The sequence below is a fragment of the Falco rusticolus genome, chromosome 16 (genome assembly GCF_015220075.1).
Source record: "Falco rusticolus isolate bFalRus1 chromosome 16, bFalRus1.pri, whole genome shotgun sequence".
In the NCBI taxonomy this organism is placed as follows: Eukaryota; Metazoa; Chordata; class Aves; order Falconiformes; family Falconidae; genus Falco; species Falco rusticolus.
Window position 1 is genome coordinate 2,953,875 of NC_051202.1, and position 26,243 is coordinate 2,980,117.

At 56.2% G+C, this 26,243-nt stretch overlaps 1 protein-coding gene across 6 annotated transcripts in view; it reads left to right on the forward strand.

Moving 5' to 3' along the window:
* Window positions 1-11,597, forward strand: part of IGSF9B (immunoglobulin superfamily member 9B) — a 39,725-nt gene extending 28,128 nt beyond the window's left edge. For 3 of the 6 annotated variants that reach the window (XM_037410010.1, XM_037410012.1, XM_037410015.1), the window contains 3 exons: window positions 586-2,211; window positions 10,813-10,934; window positions 11,247-11,597. In XM_037410010.1, the coding sequence (XP_037265907.1) occupies window positions 586-2,211; window positions 10,813-10,934; window positions 11,247-11,470 (1,972 nt within the window). In that variant the 3' untranslated portion in view covers window positions 11,471-11,597. The other 3 variants (XR_005107822.1, XM_037410014.1, XM_037410013.1) reach the window with 3 other exon arrangements.
* Window positions 11,598-26,243: the final 14,646 nt, after the last annotated feature.

The following is a 26,243-nucleotide window of genomic DNA, read 5'->3' on the forward strand; positions in this document are numbered from 1 at the left end:
GCTTTCTGGATAGGGATGAGTGAACTTTTCGATGCTGTCTGCCTTTTGAGGCTCTCAGCCTTGAGTGTTGAGAATGGGGGAAAAAGTTGGTCTGGAATGGATCTGTCAGTGTCTCCGAGTGAGATGCGGAGTTCTGCAGGAGGGGACGTTTGCCTGACATCCCTCCTCTCGGGGGCTTTCCTGGGTCTGGATAGCTCAGGTGAATGTAGGAAACCTTTTGAAGGAGTTGGAAGTGAGCTCTGGATCTGTCTTTTGTCCTGCTGGGGCTGCGGCACTTGTTGTGAGGCGTTGGTGGAACTTGTTCCAAGGTGTTGGCGTGAGCTGCCTGCCCCGGGGGGGATGCCAAGTGTGCCAAGCTCCGCTTCCGAGGAGTGGGGATGATGTGCGCTGCTGCTGGTCCTCTGGCCTGTGCCACGGCTGGGCAAGGCTCTGCTGTCCTGGTTAGCCTCCGCAAATTTCTCCCGGTGGTTCTTCTTTTGAGAGCTGGTAGTGCTTTGTTTTCCGGATCCGGCCGGTGGTTCTTCTGGGCGAGATTTCCTTTCCTCCCCTGGGTGACTCTCTCGGTTTTTCTCCCCTGTGGTCTAGGTTGTCTTCCGGCAAGGTGAGTCCTGAGAGCATCCGCACGCTCCGTCCACCCTCGGAGTCCTCTGACGACCAGGGCCCGCAGGCCAAGCGGATGCTGAGCCCCACCAAGGAGAAGGAACTCTCCCTTTACAAGAAGACCAAGCGAGCCATCAGCAGCAAGAAGTACAGCGTCTCCAAGGCGGAGGCCGAAGCTGAGGCCACCACCCCCATCGAGCTCATCAGCCGCGGGCCGGATGGCCGCTTTGTCATGGACCCAGCGGAGATGGAGCCCTCCCTGAAGACGCGGCGGATCGAGGGCTTCCCCTTCGTGGAGGAGACTGACATGTACCCCGAGTTCAGGCAGTCGGACGAGGAGAATGACGACCCCGTCGTCCCCACCTCCGTCACCGCCCTGAAAGCCCAGCTCACCCCTCTCTCCTCCAGCCAGGAGTCCTACCTTCAGCCACCAGCATACAGCCCCCGGTTCCACCGGGCGCTGGAGGGTCCCGGCGCCCTGCAGGCCACCGGCCAGGCCCGCCCGCCGGCCCCCCGGGCTTTCCACCACCAGTTTTACGGTTACCTCAGCAGCAGCAGCCCCGGGGAGGTGGACCCACCGCCCTTCTACATGCCAGAAGTCAGCCCGCTGAGCTCAGTCATGTCCTCCCCACCGCTGCCCCCCGAGGGGCCCTTTGGACACCCCACCATCCCCGAGGAGAACGGGGAGAACGCCTCCAACAGCACGCTGCCCCTGGCCCAGACCCCCACGGGGGGCCGGTCCCCCGAGCCCTGGGGCAGGGCCGAGTTCCCCTTCGGCAGCCTGGAGCTGGCCCCCGCGCCGTTCCCCCACCAGCTCCAGCCCTGCGAGGCGGCCGAGGGCACCCAGCCCACCGGCTGCCTTCCTCGAGGGCCACCCCCCACCTCCCTCCAGGTGGTCCCCGCGTCCTACCCGGGCATCTTGCCCCTGGAGGCACCAAAGAGCTGGACCGGCAAGTCACCCGGCAGGGGCCAACCCTCTGTGCCCACCACCACCAAGTGGCAGGACAAACCTATGCAACCCATGGGATGTCAAGGGCAGCTAAGACATACCAGCCAAGGTATGGGCATACCCGTGTTGCCTTACCACGAACCGTCCGAGCCCGTCGGCCCCAGCGGCACAAGCACATTCAGCCTGGACACCAGGTGGTACGAGCCCCAACCCCGACCTCGGCCCAGCCCTCGGCAGGTCAGGAGGGCTGAGCCCAGTTTACATCAGGTGGTGCTACAACCTTCGAGGCTTTCTCCTCTGACCCAAAGCCCCCTCAGCTCCCGCAACAGCTCCCCGGAGCTGACCGCCCGTGCCCGGCCCCGGCCGGGCATCATCCAGCAGGCGGAGGTGTCGGAGATCACCCTGCAGCCCCCCGCGGCGGTCAGCTTCTCCCGCAAGTCCACGCCGTCGACGGGATCCCCCGCGCCGAGCAGCCAGGGGGGCAGCCCCAGCTACCGACCTACCGCCACCTTCGCCTCCCTGGCCACTGGCTTCTCCGGCTCCCAGGGCTCCTCCCTGCCCGTGGACACCATGGATGTTTTCGGAGACATCCCTTCTCCAAGGAGGGCCGGCGAGGAGATTCTCCAACCAGAGCCGACATCCACCACGGTAGCCGCCACGGGGTAAGTGCGTGAGCCCCATGGTGCCCCCCCGGCCCCCTCCCCGGCTTCCCCCACCCTGCCTCACCTGCTCCCTCTGACTCCCTCCCCGCCATCGCCATCCCAACTCTTAGGGTCTCTCTGGGCACGCTGCAGCATCCCTTTTGGAGACGGAATCCCGCGGGCTTTGCTAGGAAGAGGCTGGTGCCGCGGGCGCGGGTTGCATGGCCGCTGCCCTGGAGAGCTGGGTTTTAGGCAGGCGATCATCCCGGTGCCGGTGGCACGCTTGCCTCCTCCCCGGCTGCTCCCTTGGGAGCCTGAGAGCGCCGTGACTCGGGCTATGGGCCGTCTACCAGGCGTGCAAAGGCCTGGCTCCCGGCTCGCGTAGGTAAGTGTCCTGGTGTCACTGGCAGTTGTTTCCTCTTCTAGCTGCTGGCTCTTGGCTTTCTTCGAACGTTAGGGCCGCCGCCGCCGCGCCTCTGTCTTCCTCCTCTTCCTTCCCGCGGAGTCTAGAGAGCTTTAATGCATGACAGAAACAGCTATCATGGTCACCGCCCCACCTGCAAAAGGGATGCTGCAGCCCCAGGACGCGGGCAGGGAGAGATCAAGGACTTAGCCACACCAGCAGCATGTCAGGAGAGGAGGAAAAATAAAAATAAACTAACCCCAGCGGAGATCGGGAGGCTGCCGGCACGCTCAGATCCTGCCCTAAAGAGGGATGTGGCTGCACTAGACAGTAGCGGCTGGTTTTCCAGGTACCAGGGTTGCTCCAGGCAAAAAGCGTCTCTCTTTCTTTCTCTTCCTCTTTCTTCCTTTCTTTCTTTCTTTCTTTCCTTCTCTCTCTCTCTCTCTGTATTTCTCCTCTTTCTCTCAGTCTTTCACAGCACCTCAGACCCCGTAGCCGTGCTTTCGTCCCATCCTTTTGTCTCGCTTCATTTCGGCTTGTTGTCTGGCGGGGTCGAACCCCCCCTCTCCGGCTTGCGGCAGAGAGGAGTCGGGGGGCCAGGGCTCCCGGCCCTGCGGAGCCGGCGCGGTCGGAGGCGTACGGAGAAGAGGCGTGTGTTTCGGGGAGGGGGGAGGCAGCGTTTCACCCCGCAGTGCCCTCCGCATTTCACTCCCTCCCTCTGGTACCTGGAAGCGTTATGGCCATAGAAAACCCCTCCGGCACGGCACGGCTGGGGTGCGCAGGGGGAAGGAAGGAGGGCTCAGGGGAGAGGATGGGGAGGGAGAGGAGCTGGATGAGCCTGAAAGGACGTGTGTGTGCCTCTGGAAAACACAGCTACGGAGCGAGGCAATTAAGCACGTAGACGTAGGTCCATGTCTCCTAGCTGGGGCACCCCGAGGAGACCCAGCTCCAGGAGAGATTTGTGTTAGAGCAGCACTGTTGTCCGTGCTTTTATGCAGTGTCTCCATTTGCTTTGTTGATTATTGTTTTCGTTTCTTCTTTTCCTTTCTCTTCTGTTTCTTTCCCCCTTTCTTCTCCAGCCTCGTTTCGTTTGTGTTTTGGTTTGGTTTCTTTCCCTCCTTTTTCCTTTGGAGTTGTTGACGTGCTGATGTGTTGCGGAGCTCGGCTCCTTGCGGGTGTTGATAACTGCTTTGTTTTTGATTAATCTCAGCTATCTGGGCAGTGTTGTCGAGACAAGCTTCTCCTCAGCTCAATAGGTAAGGGTGATCCATGTCCGAAAGGATGGTGTGGGTGCTGTGGAGGGTGGCCGGGAGCGGGGCATGAGAGGGGACATGGAAGGGGCTTTTCCAATACCATCTCTTCCTTTAAAGGGGAATAAGGAATCCGGAAACACTAGGAAACACCTCTGGACGCACAGTCTCTGTGGCTTTTGGGTTTCCCCTCCCAGCAGCACGCCGCTGCTCCCTCGCCTTCGGGGAGGCGGTGGGGCTGGAGAAGCCCGGTGGTGGCAGCCGTGCCTTCGCGTTGGGATTTGGGATGAGCCAAGCTGCGGTCTCCCCGTGGCCACCCTTCCCTGGGGGACGGTGACACGTGGCACCCTCGGCCCTGGCAGGGCTTGCGTGGTGTTAGGGAGGTATGTGTGGAGGTGGGGTTGTCCCAGATGATCTGAACCAGGAGGAGCTCATGGCCACCTCCTGGAGCCAGGTAGAACAGCCACATCTGGAGCAACCAGCTTGGAGTGGGGCTCTGAAAGTCAGTCCCCGATTGCAGTCCAGGCCGTGGAGAATTTTGTTCCCATCAGTACCTGGATCTGTTTTCTTTTTCCCAACTCTCCTCAGTCACGGAAAACAGGAGAAGTCTGTCTCTCAGGGTGGGATGCCATGGATGGCAGCAGCGTAACTACGGTTCCAGGCTGCCAGTGAGATGTTTTATCATTCCCATCACAAGTGTAGTCATAGCAAACCGTGCCGCCCCACCTCTGAAATACTCCTTGGAGAAATCTTTTAAGACTTCTTCTGACCCAGCTGTAATTAAACAGCCCTAAGCAGATCTTGGAAGAGTCTCTCAAGAAAATACCTGTTGAGCTGCCTTCACGGGGCTGGTTTCCTAGATGGAGCCATAGGCATCCCTAGAACTGAGGTGAGGTAATCGGGAGATGGTTTTTGGACCTTAGAAGCAGAGAATCTCACTAAAACTGCTAAAGCCTAACGGGATAAATCGTTCCCAACCCCAGGGAATGTCAGCCAGGCTGGTTATGAAGGGAGAGGTGGGATTGCAGATGCGACTGTTCCAGGGCCTGGCCATGCCCAAGCTTCCTTAGGACAGGTCTTACAAAAACTGAAGCTTTGCTGCCTTGGACGGGAAGAGTCGAAGTCCTGGCTGATGCTTTCCTAGCAGCCCGAGGAGCCTTGCTGGACTGGAAAAGAGCCTCACGAGAGAGGGATAGGATGCCTAGAGAAACCAGGTGGATATTTCCAGGAGAAAGCGAATTCCTCCACCTGACCTGGAGGGTTGTTCTGGGGTGGGGAGAGCAGGAGAGGTGAGGAAGGAGTGTTGGGTCCCGGTGCTGGGAGCAGGTGCAGGATGCGTGCTCCATGGAGGAGCCATCCTCTTGGCATGGCAAAACCCCTCCGGTTCAAGCCTTGCAGCCTCCAAAGCTCTTGGGTGCTTGGCCATCACCTTCTGGTTTTCCCTGCTGATCCCAGGGCAGGATGTCCCATGAGGAGCAAAGCGTCCCACGAGGAGCAAAGCTAGCACCAAGCCTAGGGGAGGTCTGGGCTGTGCCGGACTTCTGGAGAAACAGGGAAGCCTCACTGAGGATGTGGCTCTTTATTCTTTTTCTGTGGCGCTTCCCTGCTCCGGGAGTGTTCAGGGACACGAGTGAACGTGGCTTTAGAACAGCAGAGGCGAGTCCAGGCTCACACCCGAGTTCGGTGTGGCTCTTGCACAGATCCTGGCTGGCTCCTGATCCGGTGCTGGGTGTCGGGGGCTGATGGGGGCTTCAGGAGCAGGATCATGTTGCCCAGCAGAACGCTTGCTGAGGAGCAGCCGTGCGCCCTACTCAGAGATGCTGCTTGGGGTGGGAGTTGCCCAAGCGACTCCAGAGTCGTCATCCCCAAAAAGGGGAAGCTAGAAGAATAAATCTCACTTTAATAAGCGAGAAATCCTGTAAAGAGCCCAGCCAAGTAATTTCTTGATGATGCGGGGTCATAAAATTGTCAGTGCGTGCAGAGCACAGGGATTTTATACCAGGCCAGCCAGATTTCTGTGCTGCAGTAATAAAAACTGAGAGGAGGAGAGGGAGAGGCAGTTTGCGGGGCTCGGTGGCGGTTGCAGCACGGCGGCTTTTGCTGGCTGAAGGTCAGGGAGCTTTTACCGACGGGCAGGCTTAACCAGTGCCGTTCCTGAGTCGGCACGAGCAGTTTTCCCATCTCCTTCTCTTTGGATGCGGCGCGCAGCGATGCGTTTCCTCACTGGGAAGAGGAGGCTGTCGTCTCCCTGCAGAGGGAAACCCAAAAACCACAGACAAGGCACCAAGCTCCCCCGTCCCTCGGCACCACAGCCTGCCCTGCGCGGCCCCCCCGGCCCCCCCTTGCCGGGGCAGCGCTGCCGATGCCGGGAGGTCGGGGGCTTGGCTGCGGCGTAGCGTTGGGTGACGAAGGGATGTCGGCGCCAGGCGTGCGGGAGGAGGAGCACCCCTCGCTCCCCGCTTGAAAGAAAACAGGTTCCCCTTTAAAGACTGTCCATGTGCTGATCCTCTGCATGTGTTTCATGCCTCCTCCCGCTTGGAGAAGTTGTGAGTCCGCTTGTCTGAGTGCGTTTTTCTTTTCTTTCTTAATTATTATTATTTTTTTCTTTTCAGTCTCTTTGATTTACTTATATATTTTCTTACTCCTGGTTTTCATTTCTCTTCCTCTTTCCCCCTCCCCTTCCCCGTGACTGTATCCCCCTCTTCCTCTCCAGTCCGGCCCCTTTTCCCTCGCCCTCTCTCCGCCCCGCTCCTCTCTCGTCAGCATGGTGAAGTCCGTTGTGTAGATGAGTTGTGGTGTCTGCAGACCTGTAGAAGGGACCCCCTTCTCTGGTGTGCTTCTGCTGTGACCAGCCCCTGCCTCCCTCGTTACGGTGCCTTGGCAGCAGCAGCAGCTCTGGGGCAAGGGGCCGTCACTGCTGTGTTTCTCTAGCACCTCTCGCGCTGAAGGATCTCAAGCGATGCGCGATGGCATGCTGGGATGGAGGCAGCAGCCAGCGCTGTCTCAGAGCGGAGGGGGAATTCCAACTTGGAGGACATCTCATGGGACCACACAGGACTTGAGCCTGGGATGGAGCCTCGTGTAGGCAAATTGAGCTCTTCATCTGAGGAAGATGAAGGGCTGAAGGGCACGGTGGCTGAGACATGGGGGGCACTGGTCCAAGTGGATGCTCTGACTGGTCCAAGTGGATGCTCTGACTGGTCCAAGTGGATGCTCTGACTGGTCCAAGTGGATGCTCTGACTGGTCCAAGTGGATGCTCTGACATGTCCAAACTATTCCTGGATGTCAGTGTGGCTTGACCCAAGGAGGGGAGGAGGCAGGGAATGTGTGTTGAGACCTCCACGAGGTGAAAGACGTGTATTGTGCCCTTGAATCTCCTGGACCTTTCCTTTATGTGGATTCCCCCTTTTGGGTGGGAAGAGGTTAGTGATGATCTCATGGGCCTTCTCCCTTACATCTTTGCTTTGTACATGGAAAGACGTTTGAAGAAGAGCAGCTGAGATGCCTGTTGGGTTGCGTAGCTCTTCTCCCCTCCTGCTTACCTCCTATCCTGGGACTCTCTGAGGTCCCCCAGTACCCTTGCATCCTTTCCAGTACACCTCTCTCTGCGCAGCTCAGAGCCTTGCTCGTTCAGAAGGGTTGTCCTTTTGAAGACTTGAGGAAAACTACTGCTCCGGGTGTTTGTGGCACCTTGCAGGAGGCTTGCGTCAGGAATTCATGTGCGCTTCTTGAAGCTCCTTTGCTTGGCTCTACACTGAAGTCTCTAGAAGTTCACCCACCTCCCTGAACCTCTCGTCTGTTGGTGTTCAAGCTCTCTGTCGTGTACGGGCAGCTGCCCAAAATGCTAACTCTGGGGGCAGGAAGAGGCTTTTGGCTGAGCTTAAAATGAAAATTAATTTGAAAGAATTGGAATCCTGTGAAGAAATAAAGGGTGGGTAGAGCAGATAAAATTTGGCTGGTGAGTAGCATCGTTTCATCCTCCTCTGTATCTCTTCCTTGCCAGAGGTCAGACAGTATTTATGGTGACACATGGGTTCAGTGCGCTTGCTGTTTATGTATGTGTGTATAAATACAAGTCCAATTACGGAGAACTCGTGGAAATGAGCTTCAGGCAATTTCCTCATAATCCCTTGTGTAAATCTGTCTAATTTTGTCAACATGCCACAGTAGCATCGTCTTAGAAGAAAAAAAAATATGGAAAGAGTAAGAGCCTTCTACAAGTTGAACTTTAATATTAGCAAAGTCATCTGGGTGGTGGAAACAGGCGGTGGAAGGCAGATGCCGACGGGCAGGACGGTGGCAGGATCGCCGAGCTTGCTGATGTCCAGGGCTTGGCACACGTGAGCTCTGTGGGAGATGGACTGGGGCTGGAGCAGCTGAGGTCACCGTTAGCCAAGCACCTGCATGGATGTAACTGTTGCACAAATCACAGAATGGTGGATGTAAATGGGGAAGAGTCTGCTATTGACCATTCAAGTGGGAATGACTGCAGGGAGGTGCCATGCTGCTGGCCCCTCTGGGGCGCTGGGGTCATTCTCTGAGCCGCTGTGTGCACAGGGTGCAGCGTGGTGGAGGTGGTGGAGCTCAGTGGGCAGCGCCCCAACAGAACTGGGAGCCGCCGCTCGCAGCATTTCTCATGAGAGGCTGGTTGTACTGGGAAAGAAGGCGTTTAAGCACTGCGACCGTATGGGTGTGTAAATGTCATCTTTCCTACGGGGAAAGCTCTCGCTTGGATCCAGCCAGCAGGACTACCAGCTTGTCTAACGAGTTGCTTCATCTTCAGCTGATGTGCTGCTCTGCTGAGAGCTGGAACAGAGCCTCTCCAGGAGCATCCGCGCCTTGATGTCTCTGTTGCGATGGGAAACAGGAAAAGGGGCTTTTCTATACCCAGTGTTTGGGCTTCTGTTGCATCTGCTGTGCCCCAGCTGCTTCATCAATTCACATTGCGCTTTTCATGGTGCTCTCCAACGCTGCTAGCAGAACTGAGAAGCTTCGCAATCACAGACGTCTTCAAAAACATCCCTTTCTGCTTCCCAAGGGGAAGAATCCCTCAGGAGCTCTTCGCCTGTGCCACTCCAGCTGAAGTATCGCTGCTCCAGCAGCCGCTTGGGATCGCAGAGTGGAGCGTTGCTGTCATGCCGCGCTCTGCAGCGGTGGCACATGTGGGGACTTGCAGGGGAAAGCCTGCGGGGTGTCTTCAGGGCCGGTGAGGCTCCACCTGAAACCCAGGGGAGAGGAGAAGCTCCAAACTGACCCTCGGTGGATATGCTGGGGCTCTGTGCCCGTGTGCTCGCCCGTTCACTGCTGCTCCTGTCAGCACCCTCGGGGGTTTTGCAGTGCTCGGTGGGTTGCAGCTTACTGACAGACCGGGCTGACTTCATCCACGGCTCTTGGGTGAAAGCAGGGGTCTGAATGCACTGGTGCTGCCTCCTTGCAGCCAGCCGAGGCGGCTCCTCTGCCTGCCCATCCTGGCGCCTTGTGAGGAGCCCATGGCTGATCCCTGCCCCAGTCACAGACGCCTGAAAATGCAGGAGCTGCCATGAGCGCTGTTCCCTCCGTGGCTGTTTTGAAAAGGTTGGGTCGCTGACCTTTGGTGACCAAGTTGTGAGAGCAGAAGAGCGTCATCTCCTCCTTTGAAGGGTAGGACAGGCTTGTTAGAGGTGTGCTGGTTTAAATCCATCCTCTCTGGAGCCTGGCTTCGAGCGTTGGCTTTATTGCAATGAAAGGTGCTTTGTGGGTGCTTCTTCTGTCGCCTCTGGATGCCTCGTATGCAGGTTGCTTGATGGCGACTTGGCTTGATCCCAGGTCGTTACCTGCAGCCTCAGCCTTCTGTGGCATTAAGCGTTGGTGCAACTTGGAGGGTTGTGAATGTAAAATGGAGAGAGGGAAGGAAATGAGAAAGCAGCAAGAGGGGGGGATGCTGTGATGTGTTATAGATGAGAGCTGGATGACCGCTGTCCTAAGGAAAAGGTTTTCCTCTGTTCCCTACAGCAGTCATGCTTTCCAGCCCTTGGATTGGAAAAACAGGTACAGTGAAGAAAACAGAAAAAAAAAAAACCCCAACTAAAAAAATCCCTTTGCAAAGGGGAGACTGCTTAACCGTGAGCTGATTCTTGTAGAAGAGTTACTCAGGGGCTAAAGCTGGAAAAGTAGTGCTTACAACTGCTGGCTGTCCTGCAGGAAAGACCCCTTTGCAAACCCCCTCCTTGTCCCTCACAATCGAACCTTGTCAGTGTTTTCATTTCAATGTCCTGTACCACAGGGCAGGAAAACCCAGCTCCCAGCCGCTCGGTGTGAACGGAGTAGATGCTCCCGTGCTGTTGCGTTTCTATTGTCGCCTATAGCAGGGACCTGGGTACGAGGTACTGCTCCCGGCTGTGTTGGCGTGTGCCCTTCGTGTCCCTGTCTGTCGTGTGGCCCCTGGTTTTTTTGGCTGCGGGAGCAGGGTGGGCAGGATCCTGGCTTGTGGTGCCAGTGTTGTCCACCCCAGGTGGCTCATGGTGCCCGTGTCGATGCTGCTGTGCCGCTTCTGCCTGTCTCTTCCTCTCTTTCCATCCCAAGGGGTTTCCCACCACTTCCCAGAAATGCCTTATCGGACATAGGATCTGCCCCGTCCTTTTTTTGTTTAGCGGTGCTGGCATGGCAGGCAGGTGAGCTGGGGTGCCGGCGGCTCTCTTGCCGGGTGGGCGTTGGACGTGGCCGGTGGGACCGGTGGCACTGCTCGGCGATGTGGAGGAGGCGCAGGGGGACGGCGGGGACCCCGCAGAGCAGCACGTGCGGGCGCCTCGCTTCCTCCACCCCGCGCTCCGGCATGCCTGGCTGGCCCCGATCCCTCGGCCCTGGGTTTCTCACCTTTTCCTTTTCCATGGCAGAGCTGGCTGGGGTCGACCAATCCCTCACTGGGGACGTCCAGAGTCCCAAGTGTGGCTGAGAGCCGCTGATGGCGCCTGTCTGCTTTTCCTTCCTAGAAAACGTCCATCTCCGTCCGGGGACGCTGCTGCACCTGAGAGGCTCGAAGCACTGAAATACCAGCGGATAAAGAAGCCCAAAAAGTCATCCAAGGGCTCCTCGAAATCCAGAAAACAACCCAGTGAGTGTGAGGACCCTGCGGTCCCCAAGAGCATCCCCTCTGTCCCACCGTGGGCAGAGCTCGGGCACGTCCCTGCCAGCCTCAGCACCGGGGGGGTCTCCAAGCCCGTGGCGGGATGCTGCCCTCACCACTTGTCCCCCCGAAGGGATGGCTGTCCCTCCCCTGCTCCAAAGGGAGTTACCCCTTGCGTGCCTCTCCCATCTCTAGTGATCTGTTTCGGATTTGATTTTTGAGCGTTAATTCGATCTCCCCCGATGCGCAGTGCTCTCCCCTCTCGCCAAGCGGCCCCATCTGCCTTCTCTCCCCCTGCAGACGGCTCTGCCTCCCAGGTTCAGCAGCTTCCCAGCTCTCAGGTACTGTGGCCTGACGAAGCTGTCTGCCTCCGCAAGAAGAAGAGACACCCTCGTCAGGACCCCTTTGCCCGCCTCTCGGCGCTGAAGGACGACCTCTGCCACCGGCAGCTCCCCGAAGACCAGACGGCCATTCTCAACAGCGTGGACCACGACGACACCGGCGGGCACGCCACGTTGCTTTAGCCTAGCGCCAGCTCGAGAAGGTTAAACAGGAGGGGGTGGAGGGAGCTGACATCGTGCCGCCGGGGGACGGAGGCTACGGGGAAGAGGGGGGGGGCACCCCCACACTGCTGCCTCCGCCGGGGGGTTCGGCGACTCGTGGCGGGGATGAGCTGGGGGGGACCCTGGGGCAGGTTGGGGGGGACGGGGAGGATGCCTGGGGCTGGACGCTCCTTGGATCTGCTTCTCCCCCCGCCCCCAACCCAGGTGGCTTCGGTGGGGTGGGAAGGGTGGCGTTTTGCACCTCGGTTTCGGGAAAGATCTCTAGGCTTAAAAGGCATAGGTGGAGCTGATAACATCTGCTTCCGTAGCACGCGAGTAGGGAGAAAGTGTGGAATTGAGCAGCTGGCCCTCAATCGCCGGAAGAAATTAAATGACACAGGGTGTAATTAATTGACAAGAAACTAACAACCCAGACGGGAACTGGTAATCCCATGAATCTGATTATGATAAAAACATGACCAAATAATCCCAGGAAAGCTGTAATTGTGAAAACCTCCCTGCGTCCCCCTTCCCAGCCTCCTTTTATGTGAAGACAACAGCAACAAAACCATCCGTGGCATCTTTCCTTACCTATCTCTGAAAGGGAAACCCAGAAAGACCCCGAGCCTTCGAATCAGTCCGAGATGTGAGAAATCACCAGTTGTCTGTGCAAATGCATTTGAACCTAGTGCGTGCTCAACTCCGTGTGAGCACGCAGGTGCGGGACTGTTTTCATCTGAGGGTGTTTTCCCCCCAGATATGGTGTATGTCAGCTTTGCTGAGGGTGGTTTTGATTAATTCTGCCTGACGCTCTGTATATCGCTGGCAAATGTTCTTCAGTGCTGTGTAGTAATGTGATTTCTTACTACGGTAACGTTTGTCATCTTTATTCATAACTGCAAAATGGGGAGATGCTGCCACAGGTGTGTGAGCAAAGGGGGTTTGGCTGCGTGGTCCCCAAAGCCTCCGTCGGCAGATGCTGAGCCCGGGCAAGAGGGGCTGGAAAAATCCCCAGCTCTGCGGATGGAGATGGATGGCTCCTCGGAGCGACTGTGCAAAGCTAAGCCCAGCGTTTCGTGTCACCTTAAAATGCGTTGCTGCTGGTTTCACTGTTTTCCCCTTCTTTCTCTTGCTCCAGCCCAGCCATGTAGGCTGTGACACCCGCCGGGGTCGTGTCCCTCCCTTTGCCCCATCCGAGGAGACCTGCTGTTCCCCTCCCGGTAATGCTGTTCTAACTCTTCACCAGAATGTATTTCCTCTTCAAAATGCTTAGGGTAGGTTTAGCGGCCGGTGGTTTTCTGGATTGCATAGGCCTTTTTTTTTTTGTTTGGTTTTTTTGTGGTTGTTGGTTTTTAGCAGGAAAGGTGTAGCCTGCTCTGAGAACAGCCGGGCTTGCTTTCCTGCTCTGCCTCCACTCTCTGACTGCGTGGCCTTGGGCAAGTCACTCAACCTCTCTGTGCCTCAGTTCTCCCATCTGTAAAATGGGGATAAAGTCATATTTGAGCACTTTGGACAAGCACTTGGTCACATACAGACTGCAAGTGCTATGTAAATGCTGAGTGCTAATACCAAGTGATTCCTACCTTTAAAATATTTAGAGATTTCTTTTTTTTTTTTTTTTTTTAAGTGGTAAAATCAACCACTGCATCCAGGTTTGCACACTTCTTCCTCTGCGGTAAAGTGCTAAACCCTCCAGCCTGCCTGGGAATAAAATTCCGAGTGTTTCATGTGGATATTCTTGCTTTGAGTGGATTCAGGCTGTAGAAGAAGCGTCAGGAGAATTGAAGAGCCTGTAGGCATGTTTTTTGCCCCAGGCTCTCCATTTGCATACTAAACTTTTGTTTATTCCCAGGTAGAATTGCCAAGAGATTCTCTGTAATCTCGCCTTTAATTCTGCTTTGCCTTGGTTATTGCTCTTGCTGCTGGTTGAACCTCAAAGGGCTTAGATGTTTGGAGAAAGACGTGAGCTCTCAGCTGGCCGGTCGGGATGCGGCACCCCGACCACGCCACGCTCCCGGGCAGTTTTTAGGTCGGAGCCCATTTATCCCTCTGCCCAGAAGCATCTGGTTTTAGAGGTCGTGCTTCCTTTTCCAGCAGGATGCTTGGAAACCTGCAACCATGAAAAGCAGAGCACCGCGTCTTTTCCAATCTCAAAGCCCTGACTTTGGTTTGAACCACTTGACAATGAATCCTCTAAATCGTGAACGAGATATTTCCGAGCTTTAACAACTTCGTGTAGGTGGTCTTCAAACTGTGAGCAGGTTTGTCTCGGGAAGGGGGGGGGGTGTCTTGTAGAAGCGCCCCTCTCTTTCCAGCCTGCACCAGGGCTTTTTATTGAGCACGTGATGAGAGACCTGATGTAAGAACCTCAACTATCGAAGTGAGAATTCAACTTCGCTAACAGTATGACTGCGAATTTCTTTTGTTTGAGTGTGTTTTAGGGATTTCCCTAGAATCTGCTCGGATCTGAATTGATTTAATGCCATTCGCCCGCTCGGCAGCGGGGAAAACTCTGCCTGGCTCACTTCAGCTCGCCGGTAACGTCAGCGGTGTGGCGAGCCGGGCTGCCCCGACGGACAGGTGACAATCGGGGCTGGGGGACGCCCCGGCTGGGGGGAGGCGTGGAGGCTTTGTGCTGGCCGTGCCACGGCTGACTTGCTCTTCCTTTCGCTCTCGTTGCCTCAACCTCTCTAACAGAAGGTTGTTTTCTCGTTTGAGTGCTTTCCAAACTATTTATGATGCCCGTTTGTATGGGCAAGGCGCTGTCTTCAGGCTCTTGAGGTCGCTACCTCGGGACTGTGCCCCTGTCCCATCTTAAGGAGCTCTAGAGGACTCGGAGTGCAGGGAAGGTTGACGGAGCGCGCTGGCTTGCTGGGTCAGTCTTTTGAGAGTTGTTTTCCTTTTGCAGGTGTTTTGAGCCGCTGGGCCCCCTGCTTTTCATGGTCTTCGCCCTTTAGAGGCTGGAGCGGCAGCCCTCTCTCTTTCAGCCGTGTACCTGCCACGCTGCTGGAGTGGGAAATCCCGCCCGGGCGCCTCATGGAAGCGGCTCTTCCCTAAAACCATCCTTAACTCCTTTCCCCGCTAGACCGAGTTACCTTCTGATAGACTCGGGCTGTGCTTTGGCAGACGGGCTCGCCTCTTGCTTTGGCAACCTCCTCGCTTCTCCCAACCCTCTGGTTTCCATGCCCTTCAGGGGGTCGCTCCTCTCTCCTCCCGCGGACCTGGGACATCGAAGCTGTGTCAGACGATGCCAAACGCTTCCCCCATTTCATCCCTGTTTGAACTTCGTTTCGCTTTGGTGGTTTGCAAACACAGCTGCTGCTGCTGCTTCATTATTATTTTTTTTTTTCTTTCATGCTGCAAAATATATCTTGATTTTTATCTTCCTGGGCCAAACTCTCTTATTTTGTAAGCTTGTCTGAGGTAGACGGCTCTTGCTTTATCAGTAAGCGTATGATTCCTCCTTGCGCATTGCGAACGTGATGTGTTTCATCAGGTCCCTTGGCAAATCCCTGGCCATGGTGACAAAATGCCTCTGAATCACAAGAATATTTGTCCCTGGGCTCCCCCGAGGTGTCAGCGCAGCACGCACCGTCCCAGCTTTGAGTGGTCCTTGCAGGTGCCTCTGCCTGCGAGGTGGCTGCAGTGGGGATGCTCCAGCGCCGCTTTCGCACCACTGCGGGGGTTACAGGAGTCAGCCGCCCCGAGCCAGGGGAGGGGACGCGGAGAGGTAGGTACGGGGACATCACATCGCTGAGATCCCTCAGAGAGAGGGGGTGGTCGTGGGGAGCCATGCCTCGCACGCTCTCCATCAGCCCCGTGCTGCCTCCTTGCAGGCAGGCGGCGGGGCAGGGAAAGGCTTTGCCTGCTTTCCCAGCTGCAGCTGCTGAGCAGTCGGCCACATATTTGTAAGGTGACTTTGCTGTGCAAACCCACTGATGTTTTGGTTTTGCAATGTTGACGTGAAGGAAAATGCAAGTTGGTGTAAGTGGGGAGAGAGGAGCATTTAGGGCTGGCTTCTGGGGGCCCCGCTTCGGTGCCAGCCACTGACTGCACCCACAGGCACTTGGAGCGATGGTTTTGTAGGATGGGGGGAGCTGGAGGGTCCCGTGGTCTCTTCCCAGCTGTGCCACAGACCAGTATGAACCGGGGCTGGGACACACCGGCACAGTTGGTGGGCTCGCCGGGTGCCCCCCAAGCAGGGAATTGTCCCCGCAGGCTCCTGGGGGTGGTGGGGAGCGTTGGTGCGAGCGGGCGATGGCTTTCCCAGCGTGGGATGCAGTGGGACGCTCGCCGCTGCTGTTGTGCGTCGGTCACTTGCGACTTGGAGGCTGGTTTTGGTCACTGGTGGCTTCCAGGCGGTTGGTCTGGGGTTTGTCTCCTTGTCAGCGGGTTCAGGACCAGCCGCTTTGGAGGAAGGCTGGAGGTGATGGTGTTTGGATATATAAATAAATAAAGGGAATATAGAGAGAATAACGGCTTTGCTGCACCTACCTGCAGGGCTGTGAGGGCTCAGGGTTTGTGCTCGGCAGGGCTTTGTCATGTCTCGTGGCACCCGGGCACAGCGCACGTATTTGAGACTTCTCGCTGCTCCTACCTTGCCGTTTGTGCTAGGATGAAATCTGCCTGGGGCTGTGGTTTCTCCTCCTGCCTCAGGCAGTGATGTCGGTTGGGGAGTTTGCTGAGTTTGGGGTTGGTTTCAGCTGTAGTTCTTGGCTGGGGGTATTTTTCGGTGAGGCTGGACCGGCTGCCAGCTTTAGGGATTTCCACATGTCCCGCGTGGGCTCGCTGTGGCCCCAGGCTGCCCGAGTCAATGCTTTTTGTGGAAGGAAATTTTTTCAAGGAACCGGAGTAAAACGCACTGTATATATGAGATATAAATACATAGAGAAGTGTAGGACAAAGATAGATAGGTATGCAGAAGTCCAGTAGATTTGCATGTCGGGGGTTATGTTTGTCTCTAGGGGAGAGTGTTTAGAGCTGCGGTGGAGGGGGGGGTTGGGATGGACGAAGCCGGGCAGGGGGCTGGGAGCAGCTGGAGCCTGGGGGGATTGGGGAATGGAAAGGCACAGCTGCCCCATGGCAGGCACGACAGGCGCTGCATCCCCGCTGCACACAACCAGATCACTTATTTTTTTTATTATCCCCTCTTTTTCTTTTTTTTTTTTTTTTGTTCATTGTCTATGACTCACCCCGAGCTCTGATATTGAGGAGCAGGAGTGACAGGTCCTCTCCTTTGAGTGTCCGATGCACGTGGGACATGACATGGGGAAGAGATGTCACGTTGCCTCATCTCTGGTGCGATCAGTTAAAGAAAAAGCACCTCCACGCAGAAACCCTTCCCTTGAAGTCCCTCTAGATGCTGCTCTCCAGTTACTCATGTGAAAGCATTTTGCTTTGCATCTGTTCTTCCCAGAAAAGCATGAGTCAGAAGGGATGAGAGGGATACGGCTAAATTTGTCCCTTGGGCTGAGGAACACGGCGCCGGCTGTGCCAGCCGGTCCCAGCAGTGGCTCCTCGGTGGGGCGAGATGTTATTCACAATGTCCTTGGGTTGTGCGCTTTTTTTTTTTTTCTAACCCTCATTAGCAGGACTTTTAGGATCCGAAGCATAGAGGGGATTCATTCCCCATTGACGCCAGAGCCAGTACTGGCAATGTGTACTGGTGCTGGGCATGGGGGCGGCCAGATTCCTTGCTGGATGCCCGCTGCTCCCCAGGAGCCCATCCCCATGCTGTCCGGGCATGGGGCAACCCCCGAAGAAAACAGGCTGTTTACTCCCATTTCCCCCCTTCGGCTTAGTTTGGGGTTTTATTTGTAATTTTGCTGAGTATCTTTACTCCTCTCTCCCGGTGTTTGCTGGGGAGGAGAGGCCGGGGAGCGCGAGTTGTTCCTGTTGGAGGTGACGGCTGAGCTCTGTCACCTGCTGGAGACACTCAGGTGCCTGGAGAAACTTAGCCATGACCTTCATTTCCATCAGTCTGTACATCCCTGCGTGGCGAGGGCTGGTGCATGGAAGTTTCTGGAACAGCGCTGGAGACAGGAGCCTGTTCCCGTGGGTGACTGGGATGAGCGGGAGCCACCCGGTGCTGTGTTTTCCCGGTTTTCCATATTTATATGTGTTTTGGCCCAGCAGGTTTGTGCCGTCTAAGCTGTCTGTTCCTCCTCATTCGTGTGGCAGTAGGTGACTTGCCCGGCGGCGCTGGGTGACCTCAGGACATGTGCGGATGAGCATCCCCCATCCCCAGGGCTCTGGGTGTCTTTTGATACGTGCATGGATGGATGAAGGACCGTACCTGGGGAGGGGGTGGGCAAGAGAAGCGGGGGGCAGACAGGCTGGTCCAGGCTTAGGGGGTTCAGATGTCGAAAGCATGCACTGTAGTGGGTAGCTAAGGACTTTTATACTGGTTGCAGTGGGGTGGGACATGTGGTACAGAGGGGCTGGCATCCCCTGGGGAGGAGAGTTTGCTCACATTTTTGCTTTACCATCAAAATGACAATTTCTCTCCCAGGGGGGCTTTTGTTCTTGTTCTCCTGGGGTTACAGGGGACCAAGAGGGCTGCAAAGGGGGGGTGTCCATCCTCCCGGGGGGACAAGGCAGTCCTGTGGTCTGAAAGCTCCTCTGATGTCCACCCCCTCCCCCCCAGCACTTACATTTGAAAAAAAAAAAATAAATACTTGAGAAGTGAGCCCCAGTATCTCTAAAGAAATGATATTGGTGTATTGAAACTGCATTGTATATAAAATTAAACAAATATATATTTACTTTCTATTTTAGAAGGGGGGGAGAATAAATATTTAAAATAATTCCTTAGTAATAGGTGTCAGAAACTTCTGTGCAGCATGAGAGAGGCTGTCAGAGGTGGGGGGAGTCTGAACAGTGGGAGCAGAGCGAGTATTTTTACATTATATTGCGCTTCGGCTTCTCTGCTTCTCCATCCACCTATAAATAGACAAAAATATATATACAAATATATATATATATAAAAAAAATTATATATATCTAAGTCACATAGCTGTTTTATTTTTGTATCCATGCCTAGTGCTGTTTGAGCAATACGGTGGCGAGGGAGAGGAGGGCTGGGCAAGGCTGGGGGGCTCGCAGGGCTCCCGGGGTGTCCGCCAGCTCTGGCTGCCGTCCCACCACCGGCTCGGCATCGCTGCTGTTTGCTGTCGTGTTGCTGTTTCAATAGCGGGGAAAAAAAAAAAAAAAAAATGGAAAAAGGGAGAAAAGCCCAGGGATGGGGGGAGCCCAGGTGCCCTGTTTGCTGCTGGCTCGCCCGATGCTGTGGCGAGGTGGTGGTGGTTCCGCTGTGGGCTGTGTCTTGCTTGGGGTTATTATTTTTTATTTTTTTTTCAGAGAAATAAGATGAATTTCAACTCCAAGGGTGCTATTTTCAGTGGGAAGGATAAGGCTGGTTGCAACCCGGCTGGGGGTGGCACGGAACGGGGGGACATGCTGTGGGGACGGGCTCCCCACGCTGCTGCCTCGCCGGGTGCCATCGGCCACTTGTCCTCGCCACCGTCATAAATCCTTCGGGTTTATGAAACCCTCCTATGGCTTGTGGAGCCCTGCGGAGCCACCTGGGTGGCCACGGTGGGGTCCTCACACCCAGCCGGAGCGGGGCACCTTCTCTGTAGGCACGTCAATACCTCTACAGCAAGGAAAAGGTCTCCGACCGTCAGGGTTTTACTGGGGGTGTGGAGGCTGCCGGTACCCGGCTGGGTACCACGGTGGGATGCGGGGCTCTCCCTGCCCCCATGGGTGAAACCGCGTTGAGCCCCGGCACGGTGGGGAAGGGGTCGGGGATGCTTGGGGCTTTTTCTGCAAAGCAGTACGGACCCGCCGGCCCCCCTTGCCCCCTTCCCCACAAGCAGTCAGGGGAAGAAGAGCCAGTTTTGGTACCTAGTGATGCCTGGGAGTGGCAAACCATCCCCTCCGCCTTCCTTGCGGTGGGATTTGAGGATTGCCTTTGGGCATTAGCGAGGGGTGCTCCTGCTCCCCTCAGGCTGGGTCCTGCAGTCCTTGGCCCTGTGGGGAACCCAGATGCTGGTTTTGGGGCTCAGATGTCCCTGCAGCGAGGTGGGGGACGGTGGCACAGCCCCTGGGTGTTTCCATCCCTCTGGGGCTGGGCAGGGGTCCCCCACCGTTGTCATGCCACGTCCCTGGTGGGCTGAGGCACGAATGTAATGCCCGGGAGCTGGCCCCCTCGCAGCGGCACCGTGTCCTCCGTAGGTGTCACCTGTATTTTCCATGATGTTTCTGTCTTCTTTGTCGAGGGGGGGGGAGGAGGGAGGGTTGGGGGGGGAATGTTTCTAATATCAAGCCAAGATTTGTTCAGCACCAATTCTTGATATCGAAGCAAAGCATGTTTGATGGGACTAACTTGCATTTATTAGCGGTAAATACATAAGTGAGTATTTTATATGTTTAAGAAAAAAAAAAAAAAAAAAAGGATGTGAGGAGAAAGAGAAGGGATGAGGTTTCTCGCCAGTTGGTGTCCGGGTTGGGGGCTGCATTGCCCCCCAGCCGGTGGGGCTTTGGGGTATTGCTGGGGGTGGGCTGGGGGGCAGGCAGCTTTCTCCTTTCCCCATCTCCCCTAGAATCACTTACAGAAAAAAAACAGGAAAAAAAAAGAAATAAATGTTTACAAAGCACACTTCCCACAGTACCGTTAACCCTCTGGATGCCAAACAGACACATAAAGAGCCGCTCCTCCCCAGGCGCCGTGGGATGAAGGGGCGGCTGCGCCGACAGCATCGTCCTGCTTCCCTTGGTTTTATTTAGGTTTTTCTTTTGTACATGCAACGCTGCTTCCTCCATCCACCGCAGCCGCGCGCATCTGACGGGAGCTTGCTTTTTGGGGGGTCTTTGCTTCCTGCCCCGCATCCCAGGCTCTTCCCACTTGGCTGTTGGGAGCGGGGGGAAGAGTTCCATGGGAAAGCGCCCGTCTCTGCTCGGGGAGCTTTCGGCTTGGTGGGAGATGCCGGCACTTGCTCCCTGCCCTCCCAGATGCACTTTAAGGCCAATTTTTTTTTTTTTTCTCCCCCTCCCCCGCCATGGGGCTGGCAAGAGCAGACAGGGGATGCTCACATGGCCCCGGGGGTGCTGCAGGACCTTCATACGGCTGTGTGCGCTCTGGTCCCTTTGCATTTCCCGCGTGGGGAAAGCCCTTAAATCCTTGTGGACACACCTATGTTGCCGTAAGTTACTCGAGCTATCCTTTGGGCCTTTGGAGATCGCACCCGTGTGCCAGCTCCTACGGGAGCATCCCTGGATCCCCCAGGGAGCATCTCCAGCTCTCCCAGAGGAGCATCCCTGGCTCTCCTGGGAAGCTCTGACTTTTTAATCCCCTTTGATAGGTTTGTAGAGTCTCCGAACCCTCATAGACCTCCATAGGTAGCTCTTGATTCAATTCCCTCCTAACTCCATAGTGTTTTTCCTGAAGGCAGGATTTTCTTCCAGACCCAACAGGTCTCTGGTTGCATGAGACAACTTTTTCCTCTTTTTAAGAAGAACTTCTTGCCTATGGATATAAAGACTAGACCATCCAACCTCGTTTCCATTTCTTGAATGTCTAGTATTACGATGTATAACACACGTTAGGGTGCTCTTTGGTGCTGTTTCAATGGTAACCAGTGGAACTGACTTTTTTTAATAACAATAACAATAAAGGAAACTTTAGTACCACTGGTTCCATAATGTTTGTCGTCGTGACTTTTTTTTTTTCTTTTTATTATTACGATGATTTTAATTTTTACTAAACAGTGAGTAGCAATCAGCTGCCGATTCTCTGTGGTGTTGATATTACTGACTCGTGCACTGCGAAGCGTTGGCCGCTGCGAGCTGGGCGGGCTGTGTAACAGGTTAGTGGGAGTTGGGTTCGAGTTGCTTCGTTTTACAAATGGCACACAGCAAAAATAGCATGGGATGGGAGCCCAGACGGCAACTAGAGGGTTAATTTTTGAACTTCAGGTATGTTCCTCAAAAGAAGAAAAGAAAAAAAAAAAAAAGAAAAAAAAAAAAAGAGAAACAAAACACTATTTTTTCAGTAAGCTTTTTTTTTCTGTAAACGATTTACAAATAAATCTGACATGATGGTGCTGTACCAAAGCCTTATACGAAACTTATTCCGCACTCTATATAATCTCTCTGTATCTGTATTGTTGCTCTCGGCCTCTGTGCTCGCCGAGGCCACTCAAATGCCAGCAGGAGGGACCGATGGCAGCATGCTCGGCATCGGCAGCCCTGCCCCAAGCTGGTCCGGGACCATGGGGAGGGGAAGCCAAATTTCAGCATCATTCCCCAGGTGTGTGATGAGGGGCGTGAGTGGGGGGTCCCTCACCCCAAACTCTCCTTCCAACTGGGTGCTAATGAGACTCCTCCCGCCCCCCACCGCAGGCAGCAAACTCAGAGCTTAATTCTAAGGGGATAACAACCCGATGAGCCCTCTCAGCCGGGGGGATTCCACATCTTCCAGCTCAGCCGGACCTCTGCAGCTCTCACCCTGCGAGCCTGGTCCCTGCCCTTCCCCATCCATCCTCCCTGGGGATGGCCGGGAGCTGGGTCCGCTTTGATAGCGCTAAGCAATAATCCCACTCTGCCAAGAAAGTTGGGTCCCTTTGGCTCTTGGACTGTTGTCAGTTAACGAGTAAACACTAATAAGCCAACAAAAATTGGAAGACAGGAGTTTGAAGCCCTGCCTTACTGGGAGTAGCTGGTCCCTCGGTCTCTGCCTGTTGGGATTTTAAGGCCTGCTGAGTACTGAACAATTTATCGCCGGTAACATTGCATGTTCATAGATTGACTTTCTGGGTTTTGTTTTTTATTATTTCAATGTACCCACTATAAGAAATTCTGGCAGTGTTGCAATGTTACGTACAACTAGCCATGCTGTAGGAGAATGATGGGTTTTGGAATCGATTAACTTGCTCCTCATGTAACATCACCCTGCTTCAGAAATGTTTTGTATTTTGATATAAATAAACATTTCCTAAAAAAAAAAATTAAAAAAAATTGACTTGTAGATGTTATTGATCTGGCTTGAAGGGCTGTGGGGAGGAGGTGGGCTGCTTTTGCGGAGAGGATGCTTTTCCCTTGGGATGTGGGAGGATGCTGGGCTTTTCTTTGCCCTGAGCATCCCATGGGATGTAAGGGGGACCCTCCCCTGTCTTGGGGTACCCTGAGGTATGTCCTCCTGCTGGCTCTTTGAGTTACACAGCCACGCAGGGCTTCTTGCAGGGTCTCCCCAGCCTTCAGCAATGCTTCTCTGCTGTCCCATTCAGCCACGCTCACAGGGTGAGTTATGAAAAAGCCTAGGAGGGTTGCGCCCCACATCCCCCTGCCCCATAGCCTAGTGCCATGCTCTTGGCTCCTGTGGGTGCCCTGAATTGGGATTGGCACCCTTGGGATTTGCTCTCCACAGCCCTCCTTTGGCCCCGTGTGTCTGAGAGCCCCGTGCTGGAATGCGGGTGCCATGGTGAGGGTTCCGCCTCTGACCTCATAATGTGCCAGGGGCCATCATTTCCACTTGGCTGGCGTGCAGCACAGCACGGACAGGGCTGGGTGCTGCCTCCCCCTCTGCCAGTGCTCCAGTAAGCGCTGGGGCGGGGAAGGGGCTTTGCTGGGGGCGCTGGGGACTTTGCAGCAGGTTTGTTCCAACCCCCCCGCCCCAGGCACTGGCTGGGGCGCTCAGTGGCTGCACCTCTTCCAGGGTATCCCTGCGGTGGACGTGGGAGCGGTCTCACCGATGGAGCAGTTGCTGCATGAGGTGAGGCTGAGGCGTGCGAATGCCGATGCCAACCCAGGGGAGCCTGGGATTTAAATCCAGCGAGGTTTTCCCAGGATTTCACACCAGGCAGGGCTGGTGCTCAGGATGCAATGCTTGGTCCCCGGGGAGCCAGCTGAGGTGCCTGACGTTGATGGCGGCTTTTCTGCCTTTGCAGGTTGAAAACGGGACCTCCAGCTTCTTCAGGTGGATGGCAGCTGGTGCGGTGGCGCAGCGGGCAGAGTCCTCATCGGCTCCTCCAGCATGCTTAGCGGCGAGCGGGCTGGACCCACAGGTTGGGGTCTGTGGGCTGAGCGTGGCCATGCCCCACGGCAGTGTCCGGGGGCTCGGGGAGGTGCAGCTGGGAGGAGCTGGAGGGGGTCCCAGGGGATTCTTTGGGATTAAACACACCCCTGGATGAGAAACCTTCCCATTTGCGCCCTTGGAGGCAGCAGGATTCAGCCGCCCTGTGTCAGTGCCATGGCCAGGGTCTCTGCACCCTGTGGCTCCCTGTGCCAAGGCCCCAAACACCTCACCCCCCTCTCCCCCCCTCTTCTTTCGGCAGGATAATGCAGTTCTCACTGCGTGCCGACTGAGACGGTCACTTAGCCACTCCTTCCTGGAGGACAGGACCATGATCCAGCTCTTGAGGCAGAGGTAAAGCCTGGTGGTGCCCACTGGGACTTGCTGGGGACAGGGTGGGACATGCCACTGCCCCGGGCTGGGGAGCTCAGCAGTGGTGGCTGCAGCACCTGAGGGGACCGGTGTGTTTCTTGCAGCCAGACCCAGGTCTGCTGCATGCTGAGCATGCCAGGGGACGAGGCAGTGCAGGCAGGGCTGGAGCAAATGGAAAACCTGTGAGTATCCCCAAACACAGCCGCTGGGGGGGCTGCCACATTCCCTGGGGCTCCCCTCACCCAGAGACGGTGTGTGCTCTGGCTTGCTGGCCCTTGGCGAGGTGAAGCCCAGGCTCTCATTCACCCCGCTCCTGGGAAGTAAAGTCCACGGGCTTCAAACCCCCATCCCCTGCAAGGGGAAAGGGCCGGTTGGTCCCGGCTGCCTGCCGGGGGCAGGGGGTCCCACGCACCCCCCTAACCCTGGCTTGCTGCAGCATGTCCCAGCTGTCGCTCCAAGCCAAGCTGGACACCGTGCCCAATGCCAATGCCCACCACCAATGCTGAGGTCCTGCTTCAAGCGATGACTCGGAGGTAAGAGACCCCCAACCCACCTGACAGGGTGAGGCTGGGCAGCGAGCTGGGTCCCTCACTGTCTCCCCTGAGACCAGGGAGCCCACCCCACCTGCTGCTGCAGCTCCCCTTTCTCTCCCTGTTCTTCTACCCAGGCTGACCCACTCTCCGCTCCTCTTTACCTTTGAAGTTTTTTTGCCGCTGATTCATCCGGAGGCAGCTCCACTGCTAATAAAGTCTTTGTACACCGATGGAGTGCGTGCCTTGTCCAGGATTGCATGGTGTACGGTGCACAGTGCATGGTGTGCGGTGTGCTTTGCACAGTGCGTGGTGTGTGGTGTGCTGTGTACAGTGCATGGTGTGTCATGCACAGTGCGTGGTGTGCGGTGTGTGGTACACAGTGTATGGTGTGTTGTGCACAGTGTATGGTGTGCGGTGCACAGTGCATGGTGTGCGGTGTGTGGTGCACAATGTATGGTGTATAGTGTGGGTGCAGTGCAATGCACAGTGTGCGGTATGCAGTGTGCTGTGCACAGTGTATGGTGTATGGTGTGTGGTGCACAGTGCACAGCGTGTGGTATGTGGTGCACGGTGCATGGTGTGCAGTGCACAGTGTATGGTGTATGGTGTGGTGTGCAGTGTGCGATGCACCGTGCATGGTGTGTGGTGCACAGTGCATGGTGTGCTGTGCACAGTGTGCGGTGCGCGGTGCACAGTGTGCGGTGTGCGGTGCACAGTGTATGGTGTGGTGTGCAGTGTATGATGCACAGTACGTGGTGCGCAGTGTGCTGTGCACGGTGTATGGTGTGCGGTGCAGTGTGCGGTGTGGTGTGCGGTGCACAGTGTATGGTGTGCGGTGCACAGTGTATGGTGTGCGGTGCAGTGTGCGGTGCACAGTACATGGTGTGCTGTGTATGGTGTGCTGTGCACAGTGTATGGTGTGCGGTGCACGGTGTATGGTGTGCGGTGCAGTGTGCGGTGCACAGTACAAGGTGTGCGGTGCACAGTACATGGTGTGCGGTGCGCGGCGCACGGTGCGCGGTGCACAGTGCGCGGTGCGCGGTGCCGCACTGTCCCTGGCCTTGCCGGTGGCTGTGCCACGAGGTGGCGGTGCCGGCTCGGCAGCTCCCAGCGCCGGCAGAGGCGAGGTGGCGAGGAGGCAGGGAGAAGAGGCCACCTCGACCACCTCCAGATCTCTGCCCTCCGGGAATCCCCTAGCGGGGCGGGATGGAGGGGCTGCATCTTTCTGCCCGTCTGCCTGCTTTCCCTTGGGTCATCCCTGCTGCCCCCCCCGGTGCTGGCATCCCCAAGGAGTCCCCCCCCCCAGCCTCCCTGCAATGATGATCTGCAGGAAGGTGGGCTGCCCTCGCACCCCTCTGCGTGCTGGGGATGCAGCTCGGGGCACTGAAGCATCTCTGGGTACCAGTTCTGGGGCTTCCCAGTTAAATCCCCTCAGTGAGCAGGGATGCAGGGAAAGGCCACTTGCACATCCCTCACCGGCCACCTTTCTCCACACACCACTCCCCAAAACTGCCAAGGGCAGCCCCTTGCCTCTCCCGGCTTACCCCGGGCATTCCCACACGGACCCCACGTACCTCTGCTCTGTGGGCACAGGGACTGCAGACCCTCGTGCCGCAACACCCTGCACCCCAGCAAGGGTGGGCAGAGCCTGGATGCTGCCCCTCATGAACCCGCCCAGCCAGGCTGCTCAGGACTCATTACGGCCATTAAGGTGCTCAAACCCGGCTCTGCTCCACGCTTGGTGAAGCCCTGCCGGGAGGAGAAGGTGTGAGAGGGGGAG